Genomic DNA, 22,462 nt, shown 5'->3' on the forward strand with positions numbered 1-22,462 from the left:
AAGTTAATTACGGAGACGATGAAACTGGGACATTTTTGTCAACGAAAAGGTTTTAACAAATGTTCGAAGCCACAGAGACAATAGGCTTTCAGGAGTACGGCGCAGCTTTTGTTCCCAACGACAAAGCCCATCATGCAACCAAAAAGCTTGTCTCTCTCGCTGTCCTCTAATATTTCACTTTTTTATGTTTCATTTTAAAAACTTTAAACTGCTGGATTATTAAAAAAAAAAAAAACTCGCAACTAATTCCGCCTTGGTTTATAGAGTTTTCTGTTATTCTACGTGTACCTACATATTGTTATGTAGCGTCACAGCGTTATTTAAAGATTGTTTATATTGTAAACACAAAGCAATATTGTCAATTATTGTTCTGAAATTTTGCTATTTTATCAATATGAGAGAAAATAAATTAATATATGTAATTTAATGGTACTGTTCTACACAAATACAGAAACATGTTCATAATATGGAATAAAATTGATTTCAACTTAATTATATAGCTGCGGAGATTTAGTTCAGAGACCTACCTAAGGTATATCAGGTTTAAAAATACTTGAGATTTTCTGTACCTACTACCTACTTGAGTACCTAGTGTCCTGTGGTGATACAAATTTCTGTTTTTCATATGAAAATACCCCTTTTTTACTATTATAAAAATGTTGATGTAGGTTTCTAATTCAAAATCTTAACGACTAGTTGTGCAGTTATTAAAATGTTTATGCTAAGAATAATAGTCCTTAAAAATAGTTGTTTTATTGTACCGAGTGTTTATTATACTTTGACCATACTTTTACAAATTAAAATTTTAATAGATTAATATACTTAAATATTTTAATCACTATCATCTAATATCTTCCATTGTCGTAGATCTACTATTCTTAGTGCAAAAAGTTGGATAAGTCAAAATCTATTAGTTCAAATTTTGATTTTGAAACGTTAACAATTTCAGAAAAATTATCTGCTAAGTAAATTTAAATTGAAAGGGAAGTGTGCTCATTCGAAAAATATAAGTTTATGTCTCCAAAGAACACTTCTTGTAGTAGGCAAAAAAAAACAAAAAAAAATTAAAATATTATTGCCTTCAATTTAATTCCAAAAATCAGATTATGAATGACATTGTTGAAGAAAAAAAGGCGAGCATGTTAGGAGAATAACCCTGCATAACAATGAGTCTTGTATAACATAATATTTTAAGTGTTGTGCATACATTTTCCTTAATTTGAATGTTACACAAAATATCTCGGAATATATTTCGACAAAAAACTAAAATAGGTCCATCATACTCATACCATCAAAATTAAACTTAAATCTCGTCTTCGTGCCCTTAAATTTGTCTTTAACGCAAAATCAAAACGTACTCTTCGCACTAAACTAAACTTATACAAAACCCTCCTTAAGCCCATTTGAATGTACGGATTGCATTCAAGTATGAGTTTTGCAAAAAAATCATATATAAGCAAAATTCAAATAACCCAAAATAAAATGTTTCGTTTAATAACAAAAGCTCCTTTATATGTGTCAAATCAAACTCTCACTCAGACCTAAAAATGAACACCATTATACCGCTATCAAATCCTGCACTCGTTATTATCACAACCATCTTCTTGACCATCCTAATATCCTAGCTAAGAATCTTACCAATCCAATGCCTAGTACCCCCCCCCCCTCGGCTGCTTCTCCACCATGTCTTCTAGCAGAAATAATAATTTCTAATACTTAATCTTTTTATACATAACTTGTATAGATTGCTTAATTCAAATGAAGTACAACAAATAAAATAAAATAAAATAAAAAACGTTACACAAATTCGATGGCTAAGGTTTTTATTACACAAAGTGAAACTATTGAAAAATCAAAAAATATACTCTACAGTCTTTTTGATCTCTACCTTATAAAAATCTTAATATTTGTGGATTATTCGGTCTAATCGATAAAAACTGTTTATACTGAAAAAATAAATATAATCAATTATTCAATCTACTTAAAATAAATTATAATTTATTATTATCTGTATTATAATATATTCACTATATCATTTTTTTGTGTTATTATACTATAACAATTAATTTAATGCATTTATTATTGAAATAGATTTAATTAATTTTCATAATACTACAGAGTACGATATACATTTATAATACCTAACCAACAAAAATCTACAAGAATCTAGGAATTACCACTACCTAATTGATTATAAAGTAATTCATTTCATCGTATTAATTTTGTCTATTACCTATAGATTCAAAATATTTTGTCATTGTTGCTGATTAATTATGAAATCAATGTAATTTATTGTTTAAAATTAAATATTTTGGGTGAACCAAAATTAATTTTTTTTTCTGTTAGAATTAAAAGAAAAATGTATATAAAAACGTTTTACTTTTTTTTTACATAGACTATAAACTATAAAATTAAAAATATTTATTACTCTAATAAATAAAATACCGTAAAACGTTGTTGAGATAAGTGCCTACATTGTATTTTTAAAATTGTATTGTAATTTTTTTGTTGCTGAAAATGTTACATCGAAACAAAAAACCTGTGTGAGTTTCTATAGATTAACATATTTTTCAACAATAACTATAATTTAATTTGATGTTTAACAATCACAATTTATGTATAACTACCTATACGTATATATATATAAATATTTTTTGTATAAACAACGCTATTTTTCAATTTAAACCTACGATAAAAATGTATGAAATGCACAATTTTATTGAGTTTTCCCCAGAGTTTTCCCTTATAACCGAATTATATTAAATTTTTTCGATATTCTAACGTTGTCATGTACATAAAATAAATACATTTAATTTAAACCACACAATGTTAAATAATATTATGCGACACTATATCGGTGTTGGTATAAAATATAAATTATATGGTTTGAAGTTTGTAATTTACATAAATTTATATAAATTGTTTGTGAATTGAAACATGTAATTAATTATTCAATACCTGCATTCAATATTTCCGCATAATATATACACCACATGGTGTCCAATAAATGTTCGCATGCTGCGATCAACGAATAACATACTAGAAAAGTTATAAACTTCCGGTCGGTGTAAACCAAATATGTGATTGTATTTTTCTTTACAGATATGTGGCCGAAATTTGCATTTCTCGGACTTGTGATCATCCGGTTAATGGTGTCTGCGAATCCGGATGCAAAACGGCTGTACGACGATCTTTTGTCGAGTTATAACAAGCTTGTCAGACCAGTGGTGAACACCAGTGATGTTCTCCGTGTGTCTATAAAGCTAAAACTGTCGCAGCTCATCGATGTGGTACGTAACTAAAATAATGTTATATGTTTGAAAATTCAGCTTTCTTACTATAGCGAAGTCAGTGTGAATATTGATTGACAAACTCACTATCGTTATTATTTTTTTTTTTTAGTAAATTAAGCAACTTTATTAAGGTAATTAATAACATTATTATTTTCATTAATTAAAATTTCCCTTTTATTATACACAAACTTTAATATCTATTGGCATCTTTCAACTCAAAATTAAATTTATTATGCAGGAAAAAAGATTAAATAAATAATAGAAAATGGTCTATAAAAAAAAGTATTACTTAATCATTTTTTTTACCAAACTTTTGTAAAAAAAAACTACAAGGTTTGCATACAACCAAAAACAACCTATAAATCATCTACATGTGACACTTAAATTTATATATTTTGTAAAAAGTAAAGACAAAACAAAAATACAAAAATTGTAATTTAAATATTTACTTAAAAGTAGTTACTTATACATTATTATAGCAATTATGAGTATCAGAACATGCTAACTATACATTTGTGTTTAAAAAAGTAGAACGTAATTTTGTTACTATCACTGCAAATTAAATAATATAAATAATTTATAATATTTTTAAAATAGAATATCCTAGATGAATATATGTCTGTATGATTGGTTATTAAATATTATGAACGAGTAGTTAAGACCATTTAATGTGTATTTAATATGTATGTACCTAGCCTAGTTCATGTCATTATTATCAGTATCGATATTTAATTTATGTAAAGAATATATGATTCATAATGATGAAAATATTTAAAAATAGAAATAACGTACAATTTATTGGTACCTATATTAAGTAAGTTATTATGCATGAAATGTAATATAATAATATATATAGTGTTAGTACAGGACGTCTAGTAAATTAATAATTTCGGACGAAATATTGTAAAATATGAATTTTTGAGACATAAAAAACGAATTTATAAAATTCCACGGTATGAAAAAATATTAAATATTTGTCAAAATATAGAATTATTTTCACTTTCTTAAAAAATATATGTGTGTACTTATTTTATCATAATAATTAAACATTGTTATTAAAATTATGAATTACTTAACTTTGATATGATTGCTACACATGTTGATCGTTTATTTTGTTCACATTTGATTCAGTTACGACAATGAACTGTTAGACATTGATATGGTTGTGGTGTTATATTGGCTTATGCGATTCAGAGCATAATGAGAGAAACTCTACTTGTCTTATGTTGTGCGATACTCCTTTTGAAGAATTCGACAGGCGATTGCTTTCAGTGATAATGGAAATGCTGCAAGTCTATGGAGCTTTTCAAACGATCAATAAATAATGGACCACGAGTGTGGTTGATGCTGGAAACTAAAGAAATAGACAAATTTGATCAGGATTTGGTGTTAGGGGGGAGGAAATAAAAGGATAGTTGCGTATTCTCCAGTGGGTTTTTATCGGACACGAAGTACGTAGGAAAAGGGGGCTGTATAGATTTTTTTTCTGTTTCTTTTTTATGGTAGGTGGTAACATTTTTTTTTTTCGTAAAAGAAGAGCTCGTAAAACGCACTACCCGACATATTTTATGGTTCAAAGTAATGAAAACCTCTTTTAATATGCGGCAGGAACTATATAGTATATAGTATATGGAAATTGAAAACTTTAAACATCTTCTATTGTTAGTACCTACATCCATTGGCCCATCCTTTACCTATCACAATCATTCGTCGAGCACAGAGAATTATGAAATATTATATTGTTTGAGTGACAATTTAACAAACGAAGAGGGGGAAAGTATGTAACCGATCTGCTGTACAATAAGAGTCCAGCGTAAGGCTTTATTGAGTGGGCCACTGTAATAGATAAGTTCAAAATGTAATTCAATAATCAATGCATACGAAAAACAATTCAACTATCTGTCTATTAGCCTATCATCATGTAAATAAATTGCTTTTTCTTATATAATTACCAATAGTATGTACACTTAATTGTCGAGATTAATTGTAAATTACAAAATTTCAATAAAAAAAAAAATTGTTTTATCACACAACTGTATAATTTAAATGTGAGTATTATGTATTATAGGTATACAATGTAGTACATTTTATTACAACCGAGGAACTAGCTTTGCTGTATAGTACTTAGTAGAATTTAAATATACCTTGTCATAGTTACTGTAACGTGACAGGTGCTTAATATTTAAATTTGAATTCAATGTTCGTGTTATAAACTGTTATTAATTCAAATTATTATGAATATTTTTTTGAACTTATTTTTTGTCGAAAACGTAGCATAATATAATTTTCAACTTATAATACCAACGTAACGTATCATAGCTTGGTGTACATAGATTCATGATATTAGTGCCTTAAAAAATCAGTATAAATATTTTTTAAAACCTCAATGAGTCTACAAATTAATAATAAACATAATGACGATAAGCTCCAAGATCCTACGATTACATCACACGAAAAATGTTAAATTGATATTTGAACTTCAATTATGTATAAATGTATTTGAATTTCTATGTACCTACGTGAATTTCAGTAAGAACTTAGGTTGGGTCTTTTTACATTTCATTTACTGTCGTTCATAGCCGATATTTATAAAAATGTTATCAAAAAATATATACTAAAAAAACAGTAGTTATAATATTGTAATATTTGAAGTGCTTCCACGTAAATACCTCAAAAAGTGCTTCAATATTTAAATTTTAAAATAATATTATATAGGTAATGTCCAGAAAATATCAATCTAAATACGCATGTGTTGTACAATCGTTACAAATCCCTACAGTTATTCTGAATTATAAGACTGAAACAAGTCGTCTATTTGTTTCAAAGATCATTCTTCGATGATAGATAATATAATACAATTGAAAAATACATCATTGTAAAACCAATGCATACACCGTTCCCCTCTGGGTTTGAAATGATGAGTAGGTACTCAATAATCCAACTTGTGTAAAAAGTAATTTATTATTCTTTGCAAATAAAACGTAAAAACTATTTTATTGTAGATCTTTAATACAAGAAGAAATGTATCTGATTACGATTATATTACGATTGGGTATTAATTTGTATACATTCTTAAAACTGGAAATAATCAAAGTTTTGTCCAATAATATCATTATTAAATAAGTCAATATTTTCCATTTAAATAATTCACATTTACGTGTTAAGAAGTTCCATCGGTGGATGGCAACTTCCCACAAACCCCCTGTCCGAAATATTATAAATTTTGTTTTATTTAATTAACTTAATTAATTTTATATACATTCTAGTATTTCTATAAATTCAAACATTGTAAAACAATTACTCCATAGACTGTACAACTGTTATATTTAAAAAAAAAATAATTCATCGACTCTTAAAGTAGTTAACATTTAAATATTTAAAAAATAAGATAATATATTTAAGTTTTATTTTAATTTGTCTCGAAAAAGTTATTGCCATCGGTATTTTTATTTTAGTTCGTGATAATATATACTTATACAATGGTATCTAACCTATATAACGATATATATTTTATTTTTTAATTGGAACCTATAATTTCATTGTTAACATTTACATTACAATTGTTTTCTGCAGTTTATGAAGTACATTATTAAGAAAATTGTTAGGTACTTAATTATCTTTCTTATAAGTCATTATTTGAAAAATAAGGTAGTATAAAAATAAATTAGTAATTCAGTACCTCTTAAATATTCTTCTTGTCTAATATTAGAATTTTATAAACTCAATTATATGTTGTACCTCCATTTACATAATATAAGTACATACCAATTAGTATGTAATATATAATGCTAGGGAACTTTAGGTGAGTAAATTTATATGGTTATTACAATAAGCTTATTGAATTTACTAAAGTCAAAATGATATGCTTGTAACGGTTAAATGTGAATATAGGCGGTATTAGAAAATATTATATTGTTGATCGTAAACCACTGTCAGCCTAGAACTCATAGAATTATTTCTTAGAAGTTTACTTGGATATTAATACTATACATAACAACATAAATGCAGTTAATTGTTTAAATTACGATACCAATAGCTTGTTTAGAGAGGGAAATATTTTGGAGAATACAGTAATAGGTAATATTGCATAATAAGCATGAGATAATTCTATAAATATACTAGGAAAAAATAGGTACAGGACAAGTACGTGATTCTAAAATTTGACCTTTCTTACTTATTTATTTGTTGGTAAAACTAACTTTAATTGTTTTTGTAACGAAACAGAATACATTAAATAATATTAACATATTACGTTTGTATTAATGTTGAAGTAAAATATCGAATTTCGAACGTCGGTTTTTTTTATAAATATTACTATTAAATGTTTAGATATAAATTAGAGTAATTATAACTCCACTATATTATGCATAAATCGTCATAGAAAATTCAATTAATAATACGTTTTTTAAGGAATTCATGTGTTCGAAATTTCAAATATCGATCTTGAATATCATAGGGTGTAATACGATTTAGCGTTATATGTTTTTACATAAATGAAAAATTATTTTTTCAACATTTAGTAAAACACTGAAATGCTTAATTATGATAAAAATACATATTATTATCAAAGTCGCATTATTTGCGATAAAAGTTATAATTTAAAATTCTAACAAAACTTTTTTAATAATCTAAAGAAATTATAAATATTTATTAGTGTAAAAATATTCATGAAAAATCGTGTAAAATCTTAAAAGTTTTTAAATACAACAGAATGTATTAATTTCACTACGTTATTACGATTAATATTTATTTTTAGATTTATGATGGTTTAAAATTTTATCGTAAACTTAACATTAGACGCAAAGTCTTGTTTATAACGGCTCGAAGCTTGTACACTATATAATATCTCAATATGGTAACTGTACCATGATAATAATATATATATTTAATTAATGTTGAAAATCAATATTTAGAATATAGCTATATTAATGCGATCATCAACACATTCAAATGTGTTCATTTGAATAACAATACTCTAATCGTATTCCGATTTGGTTTAAATATTATAATCTAACATTAGCTAGAATTACAATAATAATATTTGGCATTGCATGGTAATCATATTTAATTGAAATATTATATAAATTTACATGGCTGAAATAAATGATCATTCATTTTTTTTCTTCAAATTATATATTGAAAACAATTTACTTGGCTTAATTAAAAATTGAAAACTGACATTTTCTCACGAGAAATAAAATTAGTTATTGCATTTGATTGTTATTTATTGAAGCTTTAAACCTAGAATATACTTGTAGTACCTATACGAATTAATTAGACGCAAAAACGTGTTAACCATACCATACCTTCGACCATACTTAGTTTGGCATCACAATATTGTTCATTTTGACCTTTTTTCTTAGACATTTCCGCATGATTCGATTTTTGTGTTATGCATCATCATTTTATCATCAGCATATTAACAATAGAACTGGAAGCGATAAGGATTACCATAAAACGCAACCTGTGCACTTACTTTGGACTTAAAATTTGACTCTCTAATATTAAATTTTCAAATATTTCTGTTTAAAATATATATAAATCTTTATTTCAACAAGATTTGAACAACTGGCGAGTATGGGTATAAATATTATAAATGAAAGTATTTTTTTATTTTATTTTACAAACAAGAACCATCTCTGTGATTGGTTGAATTTAGTGGTTAGTTAGCAGTACATATACCAAAATATTATCATATTATTGTTTCATGTACCCGAGAGTATAATCAAATCTTACTCATTTGTTATGATAGCTAATAATTACCCCTTCCTATTTAACTACATCAGCTCAAACATTGGAATCACCAAATTTAAAATCTACCATAAATCAAAAAAGTAATTTTTTTCTGGAAGTCGAGGTTCACGTTATGAGTCATCACGATGCAGCGTGGAGTCAGTTTTAGTCTAGGTAAAATGGGAAAGACACTGGGAATCTTACTTCATTTTGTTAAATCTCAAAAACAAACTTCAAAGTTGAAGATTCAAGTATTTTACTGCTCTAAAAGGTGACGAAATGTAAAATAAAACATTTTTGTAAAATAAAAAATGCATCGCGCCTCTCAAAATCTAAAAGTAACTCATTAAGTTAGAGTCAGTGAAACACATGTGTAACTTCTATGTACCTACTCAGAGTTTAGACTTACTATTTATTCCATTAACATCAATGTTCGTCTTTGATAATTATTTAAACAACACACACAAATGTGTGTGCGTTAGTGAATTAAGTTGGACGATGAGCGATCCAACTACTAGAGACTGCAGTAGGGTATTGTGGGACATTTTGAATTCTGTAACTGAGTTTTTTCTGGATTTCAATATTGAGAATATCAGAGGGATGGCGTGTTTTTACATTTAAAAAATATTGTACGTACATCAAATGAAAAAATAACATTTTATAAAAACAATAGTGGCCAGTGGTACGTATATTCTTATAATGCAATAATATATTATCAAGTTACAGTATTCAACCCTACCCGTTCAGTTTAGATATCAACTGAATTTGAACGAATAAAACAAAACTTAACTTGTAAAAAAAGAGCCAGGGGGGCTTCGTCGCCTCCCTCAAGAAAGCCCTTGACAGTGCCCTGTAGTATATATGTGATCTCAATACACGCGCATTTGAACACAACAGTTCCAAACTTTGTTACGTGAGGTTATAAACGGGGTTTTACGACTTTCCGGGACATTGATTATTTTACACGACTCGTATTTTCTTTTGTGGTTCGCGATTATTGCCGATAAATAGTACGAGTTCCAGGGAGTTTTTTTTTTATTCGTTACGACTACGATAAATTCGTTTTTTTCCTTGTGACCATGACACTCACTTAAACTTCTACCCGATTAAAAAAAAAAAAAAACCCTAAACGAAAAAAAAATCACTTCGATTCTGATCCAAGAGCACAGTAATTAAATCCTATAGCGCGAAGAAGTTAAATTTTCGATATTTTTAGTGTATACCTATACGATTACCAGTTACTATCATAATATGCATTATCCTAGAGTACTGTGTGCGAATGAATGTAATATAATAAAACACTAACCGAGGATGATATTATAATCAAATAAATAATGTTATTCACATAAATTATAAAGCAATTTGACACTGCAGTTGCAGGTTAGTTGTAATAAATCTATTGTTTTATGCACATCAGCAAACAGTATTTATATGAATTTAGCAATGCACTATATGGGAAACCTTAACAACGGAAATCGTGATAAATTGATGTACTGTAAAACCGGTACACAGGCAGAGTAAGATTTTCTGCTCATATCATCATATGTCGTAAAAAGCGAATACTATTGTATTATAATCTGTATAAATTAGGGACTAAAAACTAAAACTAAGACTCAAATTAGAACTTTGTTTTTGCTTCTGTGATAAATGCACGAATAATTAATTTTTATTTACTAAGCCCAACAGTCTATAGTATTTGATACTTTTATTATAAAATGATAACAACAAAGATCCTCAGAAGTGGAGATTTTTGGCGTATACAATTTTAAAATCGAATTGACTCTGTTTGGTTGTGAGGGTCAACGTGCAATGAGGAAAGTGTACCTAATTCGTCTTAAATAAATCGTATATTTTGGTTGCAATTGGGGGATAATGCAATTTAGCCTAGATATTTAAATAGGTATGCGTAGAATTGTAAAAAACATTTTGTCATTTTAAAAAATAACAAATTTGCAAACCCAAAATTCGCTCACTTAAGCGGTATATAAATCTAAATAGGTGTTTACTTAATATAGGTGTAACATTTTTAATATTTAAAAATTAAAAAATTCTAAAAATCAAAATTATTACTTTAAATAAACGTATTAAATGCATCATGTAAGTGTTAACTGGTTGTGAGCATGATTTGAAGTGAACAACCTTGTATACAATTGCGTAAACTTAAAAAAGTTGATTATTCTATAGTAAAAAACTAAATTATAAAATTTTAAACGTGTCCTAAAAGTAATTAATTAATTGAGTATTTTCATACTTTATTCTATGTACGAGCTATTCGCCCCAACGTTATTAGAGTTTTTGGAATTTGCAGATGTAAAATTTGATTTTTAAGGTCTTGTATAATACTATGATTGTTGTATAAAATCATTATACGGATTTAATTGTCTACATAAGAATTATGTTTGCAACTGCTAAACATAAAACTATTACGACAAGCAAAGAGTAAAAAATCGTGCTATATATTTCAGTATTTTTTTTTTTAGTTTCGACATGCGTTCCGCCTTTATCATTCTACAAGATTCAACTTAAAAACTTTTCAATTGCCGATCACAAGCACCCAGAATATATTATGTCGTGAGATTTTTAATAACAAATGCATGGTTCTCAGCTACGTTTATCGCAATTTCGGGATGACCTGACGTATACTTGATATTCCATACCTCGTAAATCGAGGAACACAATCAACAGAAGTTTTAAACGTCGATTTCTGGCGATGAACTTTTTGTCTCGGTAAAAAGTTCTGCGGTTACTGCGTACTTGTTTTGTTTGTGGGTTGAAATGATAAACCCAGGTTGTACCTATAATAATAAGTTTATAAATTTCTTAAGAACTTCAGACTTTCACACCGTATTCTTTTCCACTCCGGACACAACCTCGGTTCGAAAATATATTAAATCATTCTTTGGAAGAAAAAAAAAACTACAAGGTTACCTAGCAGTTCAGCAAATTCGTTTTATTTTCCAAACACTTACTTAAGATTCTGCTTCTTGAAGTTTTTGGTAATGATGTTAATTTTCCCAACAGATCGATTTCCCCGTAGAGCAATGGAAATTGCGTTAATGTTTTATTGGTTATTCGTTAGCGCTCATATATTGTGTATGCCCAAATGCCTTATGTGCCATTAATTCAGCCGGCTCACGTTATGGTGGTACAATCTCAAAAACGTATCGATTCTCCTTAATACATTATAATTAATCCCGAAATCGTTTACTTCGGATTAAGGTGTAGTAGAATAATTTCGACTGCAATCGTCTTTTATTTATAACAAAAATGGTATTATAAATTATTATACTTCATCACACGACGTAATTCTATACACTGAAATCAACCAAGTTAGAGGCAGTATATATTAATACCGGGTACCTATAAAATCTTTGAATTTTATTAGTTTATATACCTATTAAAAACTGTCTGATTTGGACGGTAATCGTTTATTTTTTATTTTATTTTCAAAAAAAATATATCGAAATTGTATTTTTTTCATACTTCAACTGCAGGTTAAATATATGTTTTTTAAATAAAATCATATCAGATTAATCTTCTCAATAACTATTTATGTATTTTTACGTTCAACGTAACCCACTTTAATCTCCAAAATGTCGAGAAGATTAATATCAGAGGATTAATTTATCGTGAAAATTGGGTGCACACATAATTGTATATTCAACACTTTAACTTTAACTACCTATGCTGTAAATAGTGTAGGCATAAATAAACTCATAATAATTGTATATTATATGTTCCATGGTTAGGTTTCTAGGGAAAACTCTAAACATTTTGTTGATGGAAGGAGTTATAACGCCATTTATGGAGTCTATCGTTTGGTTGGCTTTTTGATATGCATTTTAATTTTCTTCTATATTGATGTAGCTGAGTATCCAAATAAATATTATATTTATTCCTATGTAATGTGTTTCAAATGTTTTTTCCTGAATAATTATTGTGGTTTCTGTTTTTTAAATGTTTAAAATATACTGAGGATTGTATAGCTTTAAAAAATGTGATATGTAATTATATATTGATTTACGATGAGCCCAATAGAAAATACTGGGGAATTTCAGTATTGATAAGAATATAATTAAAATGTTTCCATTAACTGTAATAAGAAAATAATAATAACTTTTGTATCATGATATTAATATTATAAAATTTTAATCAGCAACTATAATTTCTATAGTATTTTTTTCTCATTAAAATATTCAAAATTATAAACAAAAAAATCATATTCAGTGATAAAAAGTAATTAAAAATATTTTTTACACTAAAATAGCTAGTTATATTATTTCATTTGAATATCAGTAATTAATATACCACTTATAAAGAAATATATTTTAAAGGATGTAATACAGCCTTTTTGTATACTTTTTAATGTAAGTGAAAATATTTAGCTCGATGTTCTCGTGTGCCTTACAGTCAACATTTTTTAAAACAATGTCACACAACTTTTAAAATTAGAAAAAATAATTTGTACTATTTGTTCATGTACAATACCTGTATAATAGTATTTATATCAGTATCTTGAATATTCAACAATGGTAGTTGTGTTCAACTCTTTTAGTTTTAAATTATTGACGATTTTCTTTCACATTTATTGTAAATAACAAACTAATACAATAGAATTTAAAGCTTATAATTAAACATTAATGTAAAACCTATTTAGATGATGTCAAAGTTGAAATCGTGATCACTAATTTATAAACAGGAAGTTCATTAGTTTCTTTTCATCATTTCAACAATTCAAAATGATTACATCTTATCTCTATCAGAATTTGTTTGTGTAAAATATGCAAGACAAATTACCTGAACATGCTTTTGTTTCATCTATTCATCATAAACTATTCTATTCACAGCTGAATAAACCTGACAATGGTATTGTGGCACACAGCACTTTTCCACTTCCGGATACGAGCTGTTAGTTGCTTGAAAGTTTAAGGTAATGGAAAAAAATCTTTAAAAATCATAAATCTGGATTCTATAAAAAAAAAAAAAAAAAATACAGCTTAAAATTAATTTAGTGTATCTACTCGTTTAAAAATACCTATTGGAATTTGAATATCTAATACTATTGATAGTTAGTGTTTTATAGTAGTTCAAATAGTATACCAAATAGTACTTTAATAGATAGGTACTGCAATGGAATTAAAATAAGGACATATATTTAAAACATTAAAAAAGTTAAGTGGTAGTGAACAACAATAATAGTAAAATAAAACTTAAATTAAAATACCTATATTATAAGACCCTACATACGAGTATTTATCAAGTATAAACAGTTGCGACTTGTGTTAAGACTAGGTACGATATAATTTCTTATCACTAATAACTACTCATAAAAAGTAGAAGTATACAATTGTCAGTTGTGGAAATAACTCTAACAATAAATAACAAAAATGGAAAAATCAATAAATGTAGGAAAACGTTTATACACTCAACATTTATGCTGAAGTAAAAATACAATTTTTTTTTAATATCAGATAAAAAATGCACATTTATTCTTGAGATTTATTTGAATTTTATATTTCCTATATTATATGTTATATATATTGATATGAAAATGGGTAAATGCCTACAGCGGCAATACAAGTACACAGTCTTAAATATACTCATAAAGGTAAATATTCTATGACTATATGTATAATATTAAAGAATTTATTTTATAAGAAGTTTGTATGAGAAATATAAAATGAAAATATACAACATTAGTTATTATACGTATACAAAACATTCACGATTCACATACGATTATTTATAATAATATAAGGATTTTATTTGAAATCAAATGATTTATTTTATTGGGTGGGTGAATTATATAATTTTTAGTCTGCAATTACAAACAGCACATCCAATAATAGAAAGTGTATTTGAGCACTAACTATTATTAAACTCATCCGACTACGTACGCTCAATTAAATACTATTTTATAGTTTGTAACTACACCAATGAGAATTATTCATTTTACAAAATTAATTATTATAACTTTGATTTGAACAATTATTATTTTAAGTCTGTTGTATAGCTACACTTATATTATTTACTCAATGTTCTAGGTTCGTGGAGTTTGTTATTAGCTTCTAAGGCCATTTATTAAACCGAACACTATACATTTCAAATGCTATTGGAATCAAAAGTCAGTCGCAATTAATCATCCATACACCCAGGACATTATCATTTCGAGGATAGTACCTATGGGTACTTATTATTTTTCCAAAATTAATACGGTTAAAATATTGAATTTATCCGAAAGTCTTTATTTTTAAAAATATCTTGTAGTCTGTGACATTCAATGTATATTATAACGTCCAAAGTTCTACTGAAATTATTCACGTTTCATTAAAAATAAAGAAAGTAGGTTTTCACTACAGAAGTATTTTCCGGATATATTGTATCCTTATATGATATTGTAGAACAGAAATAATTTCTTCGCTCAGAATCCAAACAACGAGAACATTATAACAATAGTATTAAAACATACACTTGATTTATGTGTATAGTTCAAACAAGCTATGTTTTAGTTATAGGTCCAACCGTGGAATTCTCAAAGTTATAATAATTCATAGTTTTCAAGTTTAAACAGACTAATACATTATTAATAACTCATACTAATAATTCTACGAGTACTAAACAAAATACATTTGATATGGTCCGAATAGGTATTATAATTTATTTCGTATTGTTATAAAATATATAACATTATGATTAATGCTTCTATACTGACGAATTAACCGTATGTTTGTTATTATACGCTTTAATATCTTATTTCTGCGTTAAATTTTAATAATGATGCCGTAATGTTCAAGAAAATAATACTCGCGCTTCAATAGTTTTGTCCATTATGTACTTGGTGAAATAAAACCCTATCTTTGTTAGCCGAGATTGCTCTGACAGATTTTTTTCCATACGGACGGCACCGGATTGCTCATGCTTAATCGTAAATCAATGCACACGTGTCACTGTAATATCTAAGTGATTTGGTTTGACGACCGAAATTTAAACGAATATTTTATTAAAAAAAACCAAAAGAAATACATAACGAAATCTTTGGAGGATAAATTATATTTTTTATTTCGTCACAATATTACTATTGATTATATATATATAATATATATATATATATATTTTAAATTATTGAAATTACATATTGTATCACATAAACTATACATACAAAATAAATTAAAATATATGTATTAGTCTAAGGAGAAAAGACAGTAAAAATCAAACCGGAACAAAGACCCACTTCGTTCAGAATATCACAGGACAATGACATGGTGCATTAATATCATTATGCATTTCAAATCAATAATAAGCAATCGTGTTCGATTTATGTACAATATTAGTATGTAAGTTTTCTTCGTTATTTTCAAAATTTAATGATTTATAATACTTATGAATTAAATAAACAATAATACAAATAAGCTTATATTATAATATGAAAATTTTTCCAAGTTAAAAAAAAACATAAAATCGAGGTTGTATGATTAAGAAAATATAAATTGAAAAGTACAAATCTAAAACGAATTAAAATCTCGTATAATACAACATGTGCCTAATATGTAATAGCTAGGTATGTATTAAATCAATTATTTTACAACAATAAAATTATCGACTTATTTATACATATATAAAGTGATATTAGATTAAAAACAAATAATAATAATACATTATAACTATAACAATTATATTTATTTGAACCTACATTGTATTTTGGAAATTATTTTATACAATATTATAATTACAATTATTATATCAAACCCGTTGGTTGATTGCAAAAGAATTATTGAAAAAAATTATTTTCATTGAGCATATAATTGTATTATTAAAATTCATATTAAAAATAGCCATTCATCTGAAATTCATTTTCATCTGAAACATTACGCTTGGCCAACCCTAAAGCGATATATGTGATTCATTCGTGTTAAAAGCAGTTTATTCGTTATGGAGATAATTAATTTTGAGGGTCAAAACATTTCAGCCTAAATTGAAATTAAAATGAACGCATAGGATTTCCAAAAAAACCTCTAATTTCTTGTTAAGCTTATTAAATTTGTCATAGCAATTTCATATAATGTATAAATAATATTTAATGTATAATGTATATAGTCTGTATTAGTCTGTTTCATCCATAAAATTAAAAATATTATACCATACAGGTATCTATTATTAATTATACAATTAAATAGGGCAAATCTCTCGAAAGTCAACGATCATAGTCTACCAACACACCAAATACCAAATTTGATAAGGCATTATGCTAGATGTGACTTTTAATGTCATCCTGTATAAGACACGTGTTACGTAACTCACCTGGAATTACTCACTATAGTATAAAGTAATTTGAAAATGTTTATTTTAGACCTTTTACTTGATCCAATATAATATATTAATAATATAGTATTTAGATACCTTTTGGATATTTTTTAAGAACCCACGTGCGTATTTACGCATAAAGGAACGACAACCCTTTCTGTCGATCTCCAGGCCGTCATTCCGTGCGTGGAAAAATGGACGGTGGCACGTGTCTTAGCGTTTACTCGGACATTATTCCTTTTAAAAAGATAAAATAAAACTGTACCCCAAGCACTAATTCTCTTTCTCTTTGTTCGCTATTATTTTATCCCACCGGAACATCCCCCATTTATTGTTGTAGTTGCTGAACTAACAACGAATAACGAGAAGTTTAAATATTCAATTCATTCGATTCAGTGTAATACATATCCTTTTAAAAAAGCACCGAACCTTGTTCGTTTAATATAAATACGCGTCGCTATTTGTTTACAACTTATAATAATATATCGTTTGTATATTTTATTCTGTCAACTTAATGTAGTCGACGTTTTTTACAAGCCGGACTTGGGACACTTAACGAGTTTAGATATTACGGAATTTCGATAACGGTTTCATTCGTTCATTCTTCGAAAACATTAAAAAAGAATAATGTGGAAATGGATCGATCAAGTGCAAGTACATTATTATAATATTATTATGGTGATAAGCACGATGCTTATTCGGCATCATTTGCACATACAATATTTTAGTGATATTCATTGTTTTTTTTTTAAATACAACAAAGTTAATTTAATTAAATGTTTCGAACAGATAAAAAACCCTTTATAATGCGTTGAGGTAAAAAATGCATATCATTAAGGGACGATACCTGATCAATTGATTGATCGGTTTATCGATTTGCATATGTTAGGCAAACGACGAGTCTTCGTAATTATTTTGTATCGTTTTCCATGTTTTGCATGTTTTTAAATTTAAAGTGTACAGACAGAGAGTAACCTTCCAATATTTTTCTAGGTAGTTTATAATTATAGAGTAATATTATAATGGTATCTGCATTAACACGCTATAGTACTTAAATCCTCGTAAATCCTCGTGGGATACTACGCGCAGTATGCGATGCATAATAATACTTTGTTTACTGCAGTTATTACAATATACGTATTCATATAATTTATCTAGTCATCCAATGTTCAGCAAAAAATGGCATAATAATACTGTATAATATTATTCAACATCATTTTTTTTACATAAATTGTTTAATATTATCACGTCAAATCCGTATACGCATCGAAGTTTTTTATGCTTTTCAATAATATGTATTTGGAATTTATTCAAAATATTAGTAGGTTGACGTGCTGTAAATTTATAAAATAATAAAATCGTTTTAAAACATTTGCTACGGTTTAAGACATTAAGAACTTGACATTGATTATTGAGGTGATTCAATTTGGTACACAACTTTTAATACAGTCACATCATAGTTAATATTATGATTTATATTATGACTTATGAGTTACCATTAACCAAAACATGTTCGCATACAAACTATGTGGTAATAGATTCTCATGAATGCGCTATTGGACTTTTTCTGAGTAATATCTTAGTAAAATCTCAGTACATTACAGTATTATCCATTATCGAAGAGAGTATGATTATACTTAATTATGTATTAATATAATTTACCATTGTGACTAATAGAGTCAGTTTATTTATCTTTTACTTGAATTTTAAATGTTCTTATACACAATTGCATTTTTAAACTCTATATATCATTGAACTATACACGCGTTTTATTTGAATAATTTATATACATATTCATTCAAGAATCGAATGAGTTGAATTGATGATATAGTGTTATAAGTTATCTTCCTAACGCACGCGATGTTTGAAATAGTGATATTTTATTAAGTTATGTTTTTGAAATTCACGTTTTCAATTCAACATTTCACCTGATATAATATTACACAGTTACATGGTACATTATTTAAAATGATAATCGATTTTGTTATACTTTTATTGATAACAATTTTTATTTGATTTAATTTTTGGAGGGCTATTTAATATCATGCACTGAATCATTAATTAATTAAATTAATTGTTTATTTTTGTCCTTTTTCACTTTCAACAGAGATCAATTACTTTGTGAGATATTATTGTGAAGTAGAATGTTGAAGAGGCAATATTATTATTTAATTATCATATAACTGTAATGTATTAAGCTTAGAAAATTAAACACTTCTTACGTATTGCCTTGAGGACAGTGTGTGTATATGTGTATATTTTTTATAAATTGGACTGTTGATAGCTAAGTGACGAATTCTATTTTTCTAACTTCTACTTTCGCATTATGAATCATGATCCGCCGTGGCAACCAAAGTGAATGCCAACCGTTATTCAGCGTGATTCACAGAGCATACTCACCTCTATTTTTCTTTTAATAACTAATTGATTCAAACTCTGATATTTGGAAATTTTTAAATATATTAAAAGATCATATTTTCAAGTTCTTGACATTTTTTCGTTAAGTGTTCCAGGGTGTTACAAACATGTTTTTTTCAAAGAGAACCTCCCTAAGTACTGGAAATTATTTAGTAGATTATATTTTTTTTAAATATTAATGAACGTAATTTATTTTACTATTTAATATTTATAATATTCTGTTATAACATTTAAAACTTCTTTTTTGGATTTGATTAAAAAAATTTACGAAAACCGTTCAATAGCCAATGTCATAGATTTGAAAAATAATTAAATGGAGTTTCTTATATTTATTTATAGATTTCTTTCAACATTTTTTTTTTGTCATCACAGCTTTTCTTCAGAAATTTAATCAAATATTTTTTTGTTTTTTATTGAAATTTATTTTGTGTACAATATTCTTTTATTTAATTAAAAAATATTTTATTCTATTTTGTCCGTTGGGTTATTAGACATAGATAAAAATGATATATTATTATCTGTATTTTTTAAATCACTTTGGCGTTGTACGTCATTGTCAAGTATGGTGTTAACTTATCTTTTTCGTATTCACTATTATTAGACATTTATGTATTCATTTCCGTGGTTATTTAGTTCAACTTCATGTCACTTATATAGATTATTTTTAATCTATAAATGACTTGTACAGATTTAGTGCATATTTCAAATTACCTATTTCACCTTATTAATGCAAATAATTCTACAAAACATGCTTGATAAGATAATATATTATATCTAATGGGTTTTAAATGTTAACTTACGTTGACAATTTTTAAGCTGATAATATATACACATGTCATCATAGTAAGTGACCAAATGAATTCTAAATCAGTATAAACAAAATACTATAAAATAATCTTAGAAAAATGTTAATTTATTATAAAACTAGATTTTGTATATAAACATCCATTTTGAATAGGTCCCTATCGAAAAAATGTAAAATAATTTACCCATTAATTAAAATAAATATATTTTCATAATTTATTATAAAATATTATATTATATTATTATTGTTATATACTGTATTTTTGATGGTATGTGAAATATGTATTATTTCAATTTTTTAATTTTAACTAATTCTTAAATGTATAAATTGCATACATATGAAAAATGATTATTGTATATGTTGATATTATGCAATGCTGATTCAAAAGTTTTACTCTGATAAAACAATTAAAACATAATACATCCTATTAGTTTGAAACATTCTGTTGAAAATTTTCAAAAATGATTAATATAAAAAGTTGAACTGTCTATAACACTATAAAACCACGACGTAGCTGCACTATGTAATATTATTTTATTTATAAAATAATTTACCTTAATGGATATATTTAACAATACTAGTTAATTATTTCCAAAATTTATCATGGATAAATGAAATTGTATTTAGGTATTGTTGCTTACATAATATTACTATAATTCCCATTATGTAGCTCTTTATATAATTTAAATTTATCTTTAACCATCGATCGTTAACATAAAATGCTTACCAAACACTATATGTTTGTCAAAGGCGTCTTGAGTAGGCAATTCAGCTACACCAAATTTAAAGGTACATTTTTCTGGTTTATTATTATTATTACGACTTGTTAAAATCATAGGTATTAATGTCATTGTAGTGTGCAGCATCTGTCCGTACAATTTTCATCATCCAGTTTATAATTATTATGTCGGTGTATAATTTTTAAATATTGTAATTCACATAAACACATCGCGTTATATCAAGGAATTACCAGGGAAGATGGTATAAAAAATATATATAAAAAAAAATATGTAATATACCTATTTTAATATATATATTATAAATAAACATTATGCTAATTAATTGGGAAGTCAGTATTAATAGTTAATGATGTAGTATGAGTATTTTGACATTTTGTTGCAGTTTTTTTATAATCCAATAATTTTAATGTGGAATAAATATATCATGGTAAAATGGACTAATCATAATAATATACTGTTCCATCATTTGAAAAATGCCACTAAAATATTTACATTACATCCTGAACTAGGGTTACAGGCTTACCAATTATTTAATAATATGCTGTATAATATAAACGCGGTATTATTACAAAGGTTGTTTCACTGAATTTGGCCCAGTCAATACAGCTTTTTCTCTTTTTAATATTTTGAAAATGTTATGGTTAGGGAAAATAATAATTTAACTCCAGCATAAATAAAATAATGAAATATCAAATAAAAATATGAGATTACACAGAGCTAAACTATAAATACCTACATAAAACTCATCAACTGATTGTCCGAAATTATATTATTATGCATAAACAATAAACATTCTTTCAAAAACATTTTACTTCGTAATTTGAAATTTATCGGGCAAGTAGGTAACTGTTCTGCTATACTGTTCTTCGTCATTGGGTAGGTCACTGTTAGGTATGTATTACATGTATTAATTTAATTCAACGATATATCATTTCACAGGAAAAACGGTCTGTCAGCCAACATAACTAGGTATATTTTTTTTTAAATTTATATATCGCTGTCATAGTAATTTATAATATTTTTATAAGTAATACGGCAGGAGTTAGGTGTATGATATTGATACCAAATAGGCAATAGTTTAAAATGTATCTAAATATTTTGAAAATGTCATCGAGTAAGGATATTAAAATATAAATAATAGTTACCTATGTATAATAAATTATAATATATTT

General features: G+C 26.5%; 1 protein-coding gene across 6 annotated transcripts in view; it reads left to right on the plus strand.

The window, feature by feature from the left end:
- LOC111040164 (acetylcholine receptor subunit alpha-like) overlaps nucleotides 1-22,462 on the plus strand; it is a 177,806-nt gene that overhangs the window by 28,119 nt on the left and 127,225 nt on the right. For all 6 annotated transcript variants that reach the window (XM_022323934.1, XM_022323933.1, XM_022323935.1 and 3 more), the window contains exon 2: nucleotides 3,103-3,290. In XM_022323934.1, the coding sequence (XP_022179626.1) occupies nucleotides 3,105-3,290 (186 nt within the window). In that variant the 5' untranslated portion in view covers nucleotides 3,103-3,104. The remainder of the gene's footprint in view (nucleotides 1-3,102; nucleotides 3,291-22,462) is intronic.

Source organism: Myzus persicae, unplaced genomic scaffold, assembly GCF_001856785.1.
Source record: "Myzus persicae strain clone G006 unplaced genomic scaffold, MPER_G0061.0, whole genome shotgun sequence".
NCBI lineage: Eukaryota > Metazoa > Arthropoda > Insecta > Hemiptera > Aphididae > Myzus > Myzus persicae.